This window comes from Pan paniscus, chromosome 7 (assembly GCF_029289425.2).
Source record: "Pan paniscus chromosome 7, NHGRI_mPanPan1-v2.0_pri, whole genome shotgun sequence".
In the NCBI taxonomy this organism is placed as follows: domain Eukaryota; kingdom Metazoa; phylum Chordata; class Mammalia; order Primates; family Hominidae; genus Pan; species Pan paniscus.
In genome coordinates this window covers 101,515,797-101,529,284 of record NC_073256.2, presented here as the reverse complement: position 1 = coordinate 101,529,284, position 13,488 = coordinate 101,515,797, and the positions used below count along the sequence as shown (strand labels likewise).

At 52.5% G+C, this 13,488-nt stretch overlaps 2 protein-coding genes across 2 annotated transcripts; both read right to left on the bottom strand.

Annotated features, from left to right (window-relative positions):
• Positions 1 to 628: 628 nt before the first annotated feature.
• Positions 629 to 2,983, bottom strand: LOC134730895 (exonuclease GOR-like). Its single transcript, XM_063606567.1, has one exon. It carries the CDS (start codon positions 2,981 to 2,983, stop codon positions 629 to 631), a length of 2,355 nt encoding a protein of 784 aa, XP_063462637.1.
• Positions 2,984 to 8,933: 5,950 nt separating this feature from the next.
• LOC134730894 (exonuclease GOR-like) lies at positions 8,934 to 11,288 on the bottom strand. The gene has a single exon (XM_063606566.1). The coding sequence runs from the start codon at positions 11,286 to 11,288 to the stop codon at positions 8,934 to 8,936; it is 2,355 nt and encodes a 784-aa protein (XP_063462636.1).
• Positions 11,289 to 13,488: the final 2,200 nt, after the last annotated feature.

Below are 13,488 nucleotides of genomic sequence, written 5' to 3'. Positions count from 1 at the left end.
GTACCCAGTACTCATTAAGGAGCAGGGTGTCCGGTTTCCATGCAGTTGAGCGGTTTTGAGTGAGTTTCTTTATCCTGAGGTCTACTTTGATTGCAATGTGGTCTGAGAGACCGTTTGCAGTAATTTCTGTTATTTTACATTTACTGAGGAGTGCTTTACTTCCAACTATGTGGTCAATGTGGAAATAAGTGTGATGTGGTGCTGAGAAGCATGTATATTCTGTCGATTTGGTGTGGAGCGTTCTGTAGATGTCTCCTAGGTCCGCTTGGTGCAGAGCTGAGTTCAATTCCTGGATATCCTTTTTAGATTTCTGTCTCGTTGGTCTGTCTAATGTTTACAGAGGGCTGTTAAAGTTTCCCATGATTATGATGTGGGAGTCTAAGTCTCTTTTGATCACACTTTAAAGATCAAAAGGTAGAAGCGCAAAGACATTATCTGTGCAATATTAGAAACCTAGTAAGTGGTGGAATTTGGCCTTGAACCCAGATATCTAACTCCAGAGCCTAAGTGCTTCACCCACCTCACTGTGGTGCCTCTCGAGAAAAACAGGTAAGCACACATTCAGAAAGCTGGTGGGCCGGGGGGCTGGCCTTGTACTCAGAGGCCATGGAAGTCCCACGTGGGGTGGCTAGTGGTGTAAGGACAGAGGTCTCGGATGGGCAGAGGGATGTGGACAGGCGCGAGGGGGCGCGGCAGGGACTCGGGGGACTGGGAGTGGCGGCTCGGTGCTGCGGGAGGCGATTAGTGGAAGGACAGAGGTCTGGGAAGGGCAGAGGGATGGGGACAGGCCCGAGGGTCCGCGGCAGGGATTCCGGGGGACTGGGAGTGGCCGGTTGGGGTTACTCTTGGCTTTTTGCCCTCTCCTGCCGTCGACTGCTCCGGTTTCTTTGGCCTTGCGGCGAGGTGGACAGGGTGAGCTCTCAGGACTGATGGCGGTTGTGGAAGGGGCCTGGGGCCAAGGACAGGCCAGGGCGGCGGGAGAGGCGGACCGGTGGCGTGGCTGGATCTGGGCGCGCTGTCGGACCTTCCACATCACCAGCTGCAGGCAGGCGTTTGCGTCCTCGCTGGAGTTGTGGCCGTCCTGGCTGTCCTGGATGATCTGTCCCAGGTAGTCGGCCGCGAGATTCCTGAGGGAACGCTTGTAGGGGAAACCCAGGTAGTGCGGGAAGAGCACGGCCGTGTCCACCACGGTGCTGTGGATGAGCTTCAGGGCCAGCAGATCGCTCTCCAGGCTGTGCCCGATGAGGATGGTTTGGGCGCTGAAAAAGCTCAGCAGGATGGCTTGCACTTGGGGCAAGGTGATGCTCGTCTTGGCGACGTCGGCCTCGGTGACTCCGGAAAACCTGGTGTTGTAGTCCACGATCTCGTTGTCGGGCTTGACGAAGGTGTCGTACACCACTCGCATGTCGGCGTCCACCACGGTGACGCGGGTCAGCTCTAGGCCATGCGTGGTGTAGCACATCTCACAGTCCAAGGCGTAGATTCCTGGATAAGCGTCTCTGGACAACTCTTTCTTGAAGGTCTCCACGAAGCCATCGAGGCTGTCCTTGCGGCCGTCCCGCACGTGCTGCTTTGCCACCTGGCAGCCCACAGAGCCAGGAGCAGCTGCACAGCAGGTGTACTGGCTAACCCGGCCTCCAGCCACCTGGCTCGAGCGGACCCGCCCCCAGTGATAATAACACAACTGGTCGCGTACACAGCGGCCCGAGGAGGACACCAGGTACTCGGTGCCACAACGGCAGCAGACCCTGCAGGAGGAGTCGCCGGGCCCCTTCCCCTGGCCAGTGAAGAGGACGGCGCCTCCGGGCCGCTCGGGGTGCGGGAAGGGGTAGCCGTTCTCCTCGAGCTGGTCCTGGCTGAGCAGGAACTCCTGGAGGCGGCTGTACAGGGCGGCCCTGCTGAGGCCCGGCATGGAGCTGGGGGTCAGGCCCTTCAGTCTCTTGAGGGTGTTCAGGACCACGTTCAGGTACCTGTTCTTGTTGGGGCTGCAGTCGTAGGCCACCTTCTCCTCGTTCAGCGCCTTCTCCTCGGCCTCCTGCTTGGAGGCGCAGAACTTGAGACACTCTTCGGTGAACAGTTGGAGATAGCCTCGGCGGAGGACGGTGGGGACTTGGCACCCAGACCTTCGGAGGACAATAGGTTTCTTCAAACTCGGTAAGGATGGACGACGGACGATTCGCTTAGAGCTGATGGTGGTGGTGGTCTTGCATGCCATCCCTGACCTGTTGCGCGTCTTCCCTGGCTGTCTGCCGACCTTGGAGCCACTGGAGCGTTGGCTGCTGCTGGCCACGCGGGTTCTCTTGGCATCTGTGCAACCTGTGACCAAGCAAGGGCTGGAAGACTGGGCGATCGTCTTCCTCTTCCTGGGGGCTGAGATGCGGACTCCCGAGGGCCTCTCTGTCAGCCTTGGGGCGGCTGGCAAGCAGCAGGCCGATCCCCTCTGTGCAGGGAAGTAGCACGCCTCCGTCACCACCTTGGGACACGCTGGGGGCACCGCCGGACCCCTGTTCTGGGGCTCCGCCTGGATGTCCACAAATGCGGAGGCCTGGTTGTGCATCTGGGGCACCCGGAGCCCGAAGCTCTGGGCAGGCTGATGAGAGGGCAGGGGGAATTCTGGAGCCTCGAGGGCCGCCTCCTCGGCCACCTTCTTAGCTTCTGGGTATCCAGGTGGGAACCAGCAGGGAGCTGTGGCTCGCAACATCTTGCTGCCTTCGGGAGCACCGGCCTGGCTCTGCTCCGCTCCCAACTGGCGGCTTCTTGCCTCCAGGGCCGCCTCCTCGGCCACCTTCTTAGCTTCTGGGTATCCAGGTGGGAACCAGCAGGGAGCTGTGGCTCGCAACATCTTGCTGCCTTCGGGAGCACCGGCCTGGCTCTGCTCCGCTCCCAACTGGCGGCTTCTTGCCTCCAGGGCCGCCTCCTCGGCCACCTTCTTAGCTTCTGGGTATCCAGGTGGGAACCAGCAGGGAGCTGTGGCTCGCAACATCTTGCTGCCTTCGGGAGCACCGGCCTGGCTCTGCTCCTCTCCCAACTGGCGGCTTCAATGAGTGCCGCGGCCGCCACCCGTCGCCTTTATAGACGCACAGGGCAGAGTGGGTGGGACTTCTCCTTGATAGGTTGGTGCTTCCATCCAATCACACTGAGCCTCATCTTCCACCAGACTCCAGCTTGGGAATGCCTCAAGGGGTGCACTAATGGAATCAACTGGAACTCCTGGTTGCTAACCTTGGAGCTAGGTTGCTTTTCCTGAGTTAATTAACTGTCCCTGCAGGGCAGTCCTATAATGGCTACTGGAATTGGGCCACCTAGGATTCATTTCAGCGTCAGGGAGTTTGGTCAACTTGCTTGGGCCCACACAGCACCCCATGGAGCCAGGACTGGGCCAGCAGTCTGCTGCATGCTGCAGGGCAGGATCTCTCTGGGGTTGCGTTTCCCTGCTCTCTGCACTCCTCCGCTGCGGGCAAATTGAGGACAGGAAGTGGACCGCACCCACTTCTCTCCCACGACTTGGGCAATGTTCAACACAGGGGTTCTTCAAAAGGTTCATAGAAAATGCACATGGTGAAGAAACTATGCATGGGTTTCCACTGGTTTGCACTCAAATAAACTTGTCCGAACTTCTTATAACCTTTCTGAACTAGATCGAGTTTGAGGCACTGAGAAGGATGAGACATCCACTGAAAAGGACTCCTATCAGAGCAACATGAATTCCACGAAAATTGCAGCAAGAGCAAACATCAAATTTCTGGTGAAGCTTGGGTGGAAGAATGAAGAAATCATTGATGTTTTCACAAAAGCTTCTAAGGACACTACCCCAAAGAAATGAACTCTTTACGAATGTATAGCTTGTTTCAAGAAGAGGTGAGAAGATGTGGGAGATGAATCCTGCAGTGGCTGTGAAAACCACTGTGCCCAGATCAGCTGCAGTTACGACGAGAGCTATCAGTGGAAATTTTAAACAGGAGGGATCACGATCCTGACGCATCCCTCTGACAAATTGTAACCGGAAGTTGGAACATGGCTTTACCAATATGACCTCGAAGGCAAAGCATCATCAAAGCGATGGCTACCGAGAGGTGGCAGTGGTCCAGTCAAAGGAAAAGGAGGCCAGTCAGGAGCCAACATCATGGCATCAGTGTTTTGGGACACTCAAGGCATTTTGCTTGTTGACTTTCTGAAGGGCCAAACATCTGCTTATTAGGAGAGTGTTCCGAGAAGCTTAGAGAAAGCTTTGGTAGAAACATGCTGGGAAAGTCTCACTAGATCCCTGTTCACCACCTCAGTGCTCTGCTCATTCCTCTCATCAAACAAGGGCAATTGTGTCAGTTTCAATGGGCAGTCCTTAGGAATGCACCTTACGGGCTGCTTTCATTCCTTCTAAATTCTTTTTGTTTCCTAATTATACAAAGTCTCCTTGCCTTGCTTGGAAAGATGAGAGAAAGTCTCCTTGCCTTGCTTGGACAGATGAGAGATGAGATCCTCCTCTTCTCTCCCAGGACAGAATGGTCAGACTTGAGTTTCCTTTCTCCTCACTCTTCTCCTCCTTGAGGGAGGTGCTGTGCCGGACAGACCTGCTCCCGTGTCTAGACACGGGTAGACTCGTTGAAGATCCTCACAGGCAATCCTCCTTGGGGTCAAAGGGGAAGGATTTATTTCTTCAGGGCTCAGTAGTCCTCATCCTTACGCGCACCTTCACCAGCCCAGGGCGGGGTAGCGGAGGGTGAAAGGGCGTGGCTCACAGCCCGTTTCTTCCGCTCGGGCGTCTCCTGGGAGGAACCCTTGTCCAGTGAGCGGGTCTTCGTCTCCACCAAATTCCCTAGGGGGACATTTCTGGCAGCCCTTCTTGTTCAGCAGCTTACGGGGGTCAGGTGGACCTCTGCTAGTCACCAGCCTGAAGCCCTTACTCCATTTCAGCTATTTTGGCAGTTGCCTAGGTGACTTTTGAACCTCATTACCCAGAACAGCCAACGGAGGAGGGGTGAGAAGAGTGGCCGTCTGGGTTTGCCGCGTCGTGCTGCCTTACAGGAGTTGTGCAGTCTTCGGTTGTGTGATACTTCACCTGGCTGATTTCTGGGAATGCCTCCACAAATTCGCTAAATTCAGTAGCTTTTGCCTTCCAAGATTCACCTGGTTGGTGTGTTGCACCCATTCACTAGTCATTTACATTAGGTATATCTCTTAATGCTATCCCTCCCCCTCTCCCCGCCCATGACAGGCCCCGGTGTGTGATGTTCCCCTTTCTGTGTCCAAGCGTTCTCATACTTCAATTCCCACCTATGAATGAGAACATGCGGTGTTTGCTTTCTTTGTCCTTGCGATAGTTTGCTAAGAATGATGGTTTCCAGCTTCATCCGTGTCCCTCCAAAGGGGATGAACTCATGCTTTTTCATGGCTGCATAGTATTCCATGGTGTATTTGTGCCACATTTTCTTAATCCAGTCTATCATTGATGGACATCTGGGTTGGTTCCAAGTCTTTGCTACTGTGAATGGTGCCGCAATAAACATACGTCTGCGTGTGTCCTTTCAGAAGCATGATTTCTAATCCTATGGGTATATATACCCAGCAATGGGATGGCTGGGTCAAATGGTATTTCTATTTCGAGATCCTTGAGGATTCGCCACACTATCTTCCACTACCGTTGAACTAGTTTACAGTCCCACCAACAGTGTAAAAGTGTTCCTATTTGTCCACTACCTCTCCAGCACCTGTTGTTTCCTGACTTTTTAATGATCGCTATTCTAACTGGTGTGAGATGATATCTCATTGCGGATTTGATTTGCATTTCTCTGATGGCCAGTTTTGATGAGCATTTTTTCATGTGTCTGTTGGCTGCATAAATGTCTTCTTTTGAGAAGTGTCTCTTCATATCCTTCCCCCACTTGTTGATGGGCTTGTTTGGTTTTTCTTGTAACTCTGTTTGAGGTCTTAGTAGATTCTGGATATTAGCCTTTTGTCAGATGAGTAGATTGCAAAAATTTTCTCCCTTTCTGCAGGATGCCTGTTCACTCTCATGGGAGTTTCTTTAGCTATGCAGAACGTCTTTAGTGTAATTAGATGCTGTTTGTCAATGTTGGCTTTCGTTGCCATTGCTTTTGGCGTTTTAGACATGAGGTCCTTGCCCATGCCTTTGTCCTCAATGGTATTGGCTGGGTTTTCTCCTAGGGTTTGTATGGTTTAAGATCTAACATTTAAGTCTTTCATCTGTCTTGAATTAATTTTTGTACAAGGTGTAAGGAAGGGATCCGATATCAGCTTTCGACATATGGCTAGCCTGGTTTCCCAGCACCATTTTTTTAAATAGGGAATCCTTTCCCCATTTCTTGTTTTTGTCAGGTTTGTCAAAGATCAGATGGTTGTAGATGTGTCGTATTATTTCTGAGGGCTCTATTCTGTTCCATTGGTCTACGGTAACCAAAACGGCAACCGATAGCATGCTCTTTGGTTACTGTAGCCTTCTACTGTAGCTTGAAGTCGGACAGCTTGATGCCTCCATCTTTGTTCTTTTGGCTTAGGATTATGTTGGCAGTGGGGGCCGTTTTGTGGTTCCATATGAGCTTTAAAGCAGTTTTTTCCAGTTCTGTGAAGAAAGTCATTGGTAGTTTGATGGGGATGGCATTGAATCTATAATTTACCTTGGGCAGTATGGCCATTTTCACGATATTGATTCTTCCAATCCGTGATGGTGGAATATTCTTCCATTTGTTTGTCTCCTCTTTTAGTTCGTGGAGCAATGCTTTGTAGTTCTCCTTGAAGAGGTCCTTCACATCCCTTGTTAGTTGGATTCCTAGGCATTTTATTCTCTTTGAAGCAATTGTGAATGGGAGCTCACTCATGATTTGGCTCTCTGTTTGCCTCTTATTGGTGTATAAGAATGCTTGTGATTTTTGCACCTCGATTTTGTATCCTGAGACTTTGCTGAAGTTGCTTATCAGCTTAAGGAGATTTTGGACTGAGACGATGGGGTTTTCTAAATATTCAATCATGTCATCTGCAAACAGGGACAATTTGACTTCCTCTTTTCCTAATTGATTTCTCTTTATTTCTTTCTCCTGCCTGATTGCCCTGGGCAGAAGTTCCAACACTATGTTGAATAGGAGTGGTGAGAGAGGGCATCCCTGTCTTGTGGCAGTTTGCAAAGGGAATGCTTCCACTTTTTGCCCATTCAGTATGATATTGGCTGTGGGTTTGCCCTAAATAGCCCGTATTATTTTGGGAGATGTCCCATCAATACCTAATTTATTGAGAGTTTTTGGCATGAAGGGCTGTTGAATTTTGTCAAAGGCCTTTTCTGCATCTGTTGAGATAATCACGTGGTTTCTGTCTTTGGTCCTGATTATACGCTGGATTATGTTTATTGTTTTGCATATGTTGGACCAGCCTTGCATGTCAGGGATGAAGCCCACTTCATCATGATGGATAAGCTCTTTGATGTGCTGCTGGATTCGGTTTTCCAGTATTTTATGGAGGATTTTCCCATCGATGTTCCTCAGGGACATAGGCCTAAAATTCTCTTTTTGGGTTGTGTCTCTCTCAGGCTTTGGGATCAGGATGATGCCGGCCTCATGAAATGAGTGAGGGAGGATTCCCTCTTTTTCTGTTGATTGGAATAGTTTCAGAAGGCATGGTACCAGCTCCTCCTTGTCCTTCTGGTAGAATTCGGCTGTGAATCCGTCTGGTCCTGGAGTTTTATTGCTTGATAGGCTGTTAATTATTGCCTCAATTTCAGGGCCTGTTAGTGGTCTACTCAGGCATTCAACTTCTTCCTGGTTTACTCTGGGGAGGTTGTATGCGTCCAGGAATTTATCCATTTCTTCTAGATTTTCTAGTTCATTAGCTTAGAGGTGCTGATAGTATTGTCTGATGGTAGTTTGTATTTCTGTGGGATCGGTGGTGATATCCCCTTTATCATTTTTTACTGCATCTGTTTGATTCTTCTTTCTTTTCTTCTTTCTTAGTCTTGCTAGTGCTCTATCAATTTTGTTGATCACTGCAAAAAACCCGCTCCTGGAATCATTGATTTGTTGAAGGGTTTATTGTGTCTCTATCTCCATCAGTTCTGCTCGGATCTTAGTTATTTCTTGCCTTCTGCTAGTTTTTGAATGTGTTTGCTCTTGCTTCTCTCATTCTTTTAATGGTGATGTTAGGGTATGCATTTTTGATTTTTCCTGCTTTCTCTCGTGGGCAATTAGTGCTATAAATTTCCCTCTACACACTGCTTTAAATGTGACGCAGAGATTCTGGTATATTGTGCCTTTGTTTTCATTGGTTTCAGAAAATATCTTTCTTTCTCCCTTCATTTCGTTATGTACCCAGTACTCATTAAGGAGCAGGGTGTCCGGTTTCCATGCAGTTGAGCGGTTTTGAGTGAGTTTCTTTATCCTGAGGTCTACTTTGATTGCAATGTGGTCTGAGAGACCGTTTGCAGTAATTTCTGTTATTTTACATTTACTGAGGAGTGCTTTACTTCCAACTATGTGGTCAATGTGGAAATAAGTGTGATGTGGTGCTGAGAAGCATGTATATTCTGTCGATTTGGGGTGGAGCGTTCTGTAGATGTCTCCTAGGTCCGCTTGGTGCAGAGCTGAGTTCAATTCCTGGATATCCTTTTTAGATTTCTGTCTCGTTGGTCTGTCTAATGTTTACAGAGGGCTGCTAAAGTTTCCCATGATTATGATGTGGGAGTCTAAGTCTCTTTTGATCACACTTTAAAGATCAAAAGGTAGAAGCGCAAAGACATTATCTGTGCAATATTAGAAACCTAGTAAGTGGTGGAATTTGGCCTTGAACCCAGATATCTAACTCCAGAGCCTAAGTGCTTCACCCACCTCACTGTGGTGCCTCTCGAGAAAAACAGGTAAGCACACATTCAGAAAGCTGGTGGGCCGGGGGGCTGGCCTTGTACTCAGAGGCCATGGAAGTCCCACGATGGGTGGCTAGTGGTGTAAGGACAGAGGTCTCGGATGGGCAGAGGGATGTGGACAGGCGCGAGGGGGCGCGGCAGGGACTCGGGGGACTGGGAGTGGCGGCTCGGTGCTGCGGGAGGCGATTAGTGGAAGGACAGAGGTCTGGGAAGGGCAGAGGGATGGGGACAGGCCCGAGGGTCCGCGGCAGGGATTCCGGGGGACTGGGAGTGGCCGGTTGGGGTTACTCTTGGCTTTTTGCCCTCTCCTGCCGTCGACTGCTCCGGTTTCTTTGGCCTTGCGGCGAGGTGGACAGGGTGAGCTCTCAGGACTGATGGCGGTTGTGGAAGGGGCCTGGGGCCAAGGACAGGCCAGGGCGGCGGGAGAGGCGGACCGGTGGCGTGGCTGGATCTGGGCGCGCTGTCGGACCTTCCACATCACCAGCTGCAGGCAGGCGTTTGCGTCCTCGCTGGAGTTGTGGCCGTCCTGGCTGTCCTGGATGATCTGTCCCAGGTAGTCGGCCGCGAGATTCCTGAGGGAACGCTTGTAGGGGAAACCCAGGTAGTGCGGGAAGAGCACGGCCGTGTCCACCACGGTGCTGTGGATGAGCTTCAGGGCCAGCAGATCGCTCTCCAGGCTGTGCCCGATGAGGATGGTTTGGGCGCTGAAAAAGCTCAGCAGGATGGCTTGCACTTGGGGCAAGGTGATGCTCGTCTTGGCGACGTCGGCCTCGGTGACTCCGGAAAACCTGGTGTTGTAGTCCACGATCTCGTTGTCGGGCTTGACGAAGGTGTCGTACACCACTCGCATGTCGGCGTCCACCACGGTGACGCGGGTCAGCTCTAGGCCATGCGTGGTGTAGCACATCTCACAGTCCAAGGCGTAGATTCCTGGATAAGCGTCTCTGGACAACTCTTTCTTGAAGGTCTCCACGAAGCCATCGAGGCTGTCCTTGCGGCCGTCCCGCACGTGCTGCTTTGCCACCTGGCAGCCCACAGAGCCAGGAGCAGCTGCACAGCAGGTGTACTGGCTAACCCGGCCTCCAGCCACCTGGCTCGAGCGGACCCGCCCCCAGTGATAATAACACAACTGGTCGCGTACACAGCGGCCCGAGGAGGACACCAGGTACTCGGTGCCACAACGGCAGCAGACCCTGCAGGAGGAGTCGCCGGGCCCCTTCCCCTGGCCAGTGAAGAGGACGGCGCCTCCGGGCCGCTCGGGGTGCGGGAAGGGGTAGCCGTTCTCCTCGAGCTGGTCCTGGCTGAGCAGGAACTCCTGGAGGCGGCTGTACAGGGCGGCCCTGCTGAGGCCCGGCATGGAGCTGGGGGTCAGGCCCTTCAGTCTCTTGAGGGTGTTCAGGACCACGTTCAGGTACCTGTTCTTGTTGGGGCTGCAGTCGTAGGCCACCTTCTCCTCGTTCAGCGCCTTCTCCTCGGCCTCCTGCTTGGAGGCGCAGAACTTGAGACACTCTTCGGTGAACAGTTGGAGATAGCCTCGGCGGAGGACGGTGGGGACTTGGCACCCAGACCTTCGGAGGACAATAGGTTTCTTCAAACTCGGTAAGGATGGACGACGGACGATTCGCTTAGAGCTGATGGTGGTGGTGGTCTTGCATGCCATCCCTGACCTGTTGCGCGTCTTCCCTGGCTGTCTGCCGACCTTGGAGCCACTGGAGCGTTGGCTGCTGCTGGCCACGCGGGTTCTCTTGGCATCTGTGCGACCTGTGACCAAGCAAGGGCTGGAAGACTGGGCGATCGTCTTCCTCTTCCTGGGGGCTGAGATGCGGACTCCCGAGGGCCTCTCTGTCAGCCTTGGGGCGGCTGGCAAGCAGCAGGCCGATCCCCTCTGTGCAGGGAAGTAGCACGCCTCCGTCACCACCTTGGGACACGCTGGGGGCACCGCCGGACCCCTGTTCTGGGGCTCCGCCTGGATGTCCACAAATGCGGAGGCCTGGTTGTGCATCTGGGGCACCCGGAGCCCGAAGCTCTGGGCAGGCTGATGAGAGGGCAGGGGGAATTCTGGAGCCTCGAGGGCCGCCTCCTCGGCCACCTTCTTAGCTTCTGGGTATCCAGGTGGGAACCAGCAGGGAGCTGTGGCTCGCAACATCTTGCTGCCTTCGGGAGCACCGGCCTGGCTCTGCTCCGCTCCCAACTGGCGGCTTCTTGCCTCCAGGGCCGCCTCCTCGGCCACCTTCTTAGCTTCTGGGTATCCAGGTGGGAACCAGCAGGGAGCTGTGGCTCGCAACATCTTGCTGCCTTCGGGAGCACCGGCCTGGCTCTGCTCCGCTCCCAACTGGCGGCTTCTTGCCTCCAGGGCCGCCTCCTCGGCCACCTTCTTAGCTTCTGGGTATCCAGGTGGGAACCAGCAGGGAGCTGTGGCTCGCAACATCTTGCTGCCTTCGGGAGCACCGGCCTGGCTCTGCTCCTCTCCCAACTGGCGGCTTCAATGAGTGCCGCGGCCGCCACCCGTCGCCTTTATAGACGCACAGGGCAGAGTGGGTGGGACTTCTCCTTGATAGGTTGGTGCTTCCATCCAATCACACTGAGCCTCATCTTCCACCAGACTCCAGCTTGGGAATGCCTCAAGGGGTGCACTAATGGAATCAACTGGAACTCCTGGTTGCTAACCTTGGAGCTAGGTTGCTTTTCCTGAGTTAATTAACTGTCCCTGCAGGGCAGTCCTATAATGGCTACTGGAATTGGGCCACCTAGGATTCATTTCAGCGTCAGGGAGTTTGGTCAACTTGCTTGGGCCCACACAGCACCCCATGGAGCCAGGACTGGGCCAGCAGTCTGCTGCATGCTGCAGGGCAGGATCTCTCTGGGGTTGCGTTTCCCTGCTCTCTGCACTCCTCCGCTGCGGGCAAATTGAGGACAGGAAGTGGACCGCACCCACTTCTCTCCCACGACTTGGGCAATGTTCAACACAGGGGTTCTTCAAAAGGTTCATAGAAAATGCACATGGTGAAGAAACTATGCATGGGTTTCCACTGGTTTGCACTCAAATAAACTTGTCCGAACTTCTTATAACCTTTCTGAACTAGATCGAGTTTGAGGCACTGAGAAGGATGAGACATCCACTGAAAAGGACTCCTATCAGAGCAACATGAATTCCACGAAAATTGCAGCAAGAGCAAACATCAAATTTCTGGTGAAGCTTGGGTGGAAGAATGAAGAAATCATTGATGTTTTCACAAAAGCTTCTAAGGACACTACCCCAAAGAAATGAACTCTTTACGAATGTATAGCTTGTTTCAAGAAGAGGTGAGAAGATGTGGGAGATGAATCCTGCAGTGGCTGTGAAAACCACTGTGCCCAGATGAGCTGCAGTTACGACGAGAGCTATCAGTGGAAATTTTAAACAGGAGGGATCACGATCCTGACGCATCCCTCTGACAAATTGTAACCGGAAGTTGGAACATGGCTTTACCAATATGACCTCGAAGGCAAAGCATCATCAAAGCGATGGCTACCGAGAGGTGGCAGTGGTCCAGTCAAAGGAAAAGGAGGCCAGTCAGGAGCCAACATCATGGCATCAGTGTTTTGGGACACTCAAGGCATTTTGCTTGTTGACTTTCTGAAGGGCCAAACATCTGCTTATTAGGAGAGTGTTCCGAGAAGCTTAGAGAAAGCTTTGGTAGAAACATGCTGGGAAAGTCTCACTAGATCCCTGTTCACCACCTCAGTGCTCTGCTCATTCCTCTCATCAAACAAGGGCAATTGTGTCAGTTTCAATGGGCAGTCCTTAGGAATGCACCTTACGGGCTGCTTTCATTCCTTCTAAATTCTTTTTGTTTCCTAATTATACAAAGTCTCCTTGCCTTGCTTGGAAAGATGAGAGAAAGTCTCCTTGCCTTGCTTGGACAGATGAGAGATGAGATCCTCCTCTTCTCTCCCAGGACAGAATGGTCAGACTTGAGTTTCCTTTCTCCTCACTCTTCTCCTCCTTGAGGGAGGTGCTGTGCCGGACAGACCTGCTCCCGTGTCTAGACACGGGTAGACTCGTTGAAGATCCTCACAGGCAATCCTCCTTGGGGTCAAAGGGGAAGGATTTATTTCTTCAGGGCTCAGTAGTCCTCATCCTTACGCGCACCTTCACCAGCCCAGGGCGGGGTAGCGGAGGGTGAAAGGGCGTGGCTCACAGCCCGTTTCTTCCGCTCGGGCGTCTCCTGGGAGGAACCCTTGTCCAGTGAGCGGGTCTTCGTCTCCACCAAATTCCCTAGGGGTCATTTCTGGCAGCCCTTCTTGTTCAGCAGCTTACGGGGGTCAGGTGGACCTCTGCTAGGCACCAGCCTGAAGCCCTTACTCCATTTCAGCTATTTTGGCAGTTGCCTAGGTGACTTTTGAACCTCATTACCCAGAACAGCCAACGGAGGAGGGGTGAGAAGAGTGGCCGTCTGGGTTTGCCGCATCGTGCTGCCTTACAGGAGTTGTGCAGTCTTCGGTTGTGTGATACTTCACCTGGCTGATTTCTGGGAATGCCTCCACAAATTCGCTAAATTCAGTAGCTTTTGCCTTCCAAGATTCACCTGGTTGGTGTGTTGCACCCATTCACTAGTCATTTACATTAGGTATATCTCTTAATGCTA

Coding starts and splice junctions, on each gene's coding strand:
- LOC134730895 (XM_063606567.1), bottom strand. CDS start 2,983: ATGTTGCGAGCCACAGCTCCCTGCTGGTTCCCACCTGGATACCCAGAA.
- LOC134730894 (XM_063606566.1), bottom strand. CDS start 11,288: ATGTTGCGAGCCACAGCTCCCTGCTGGTTCCCACCTGGATACCCAGAA.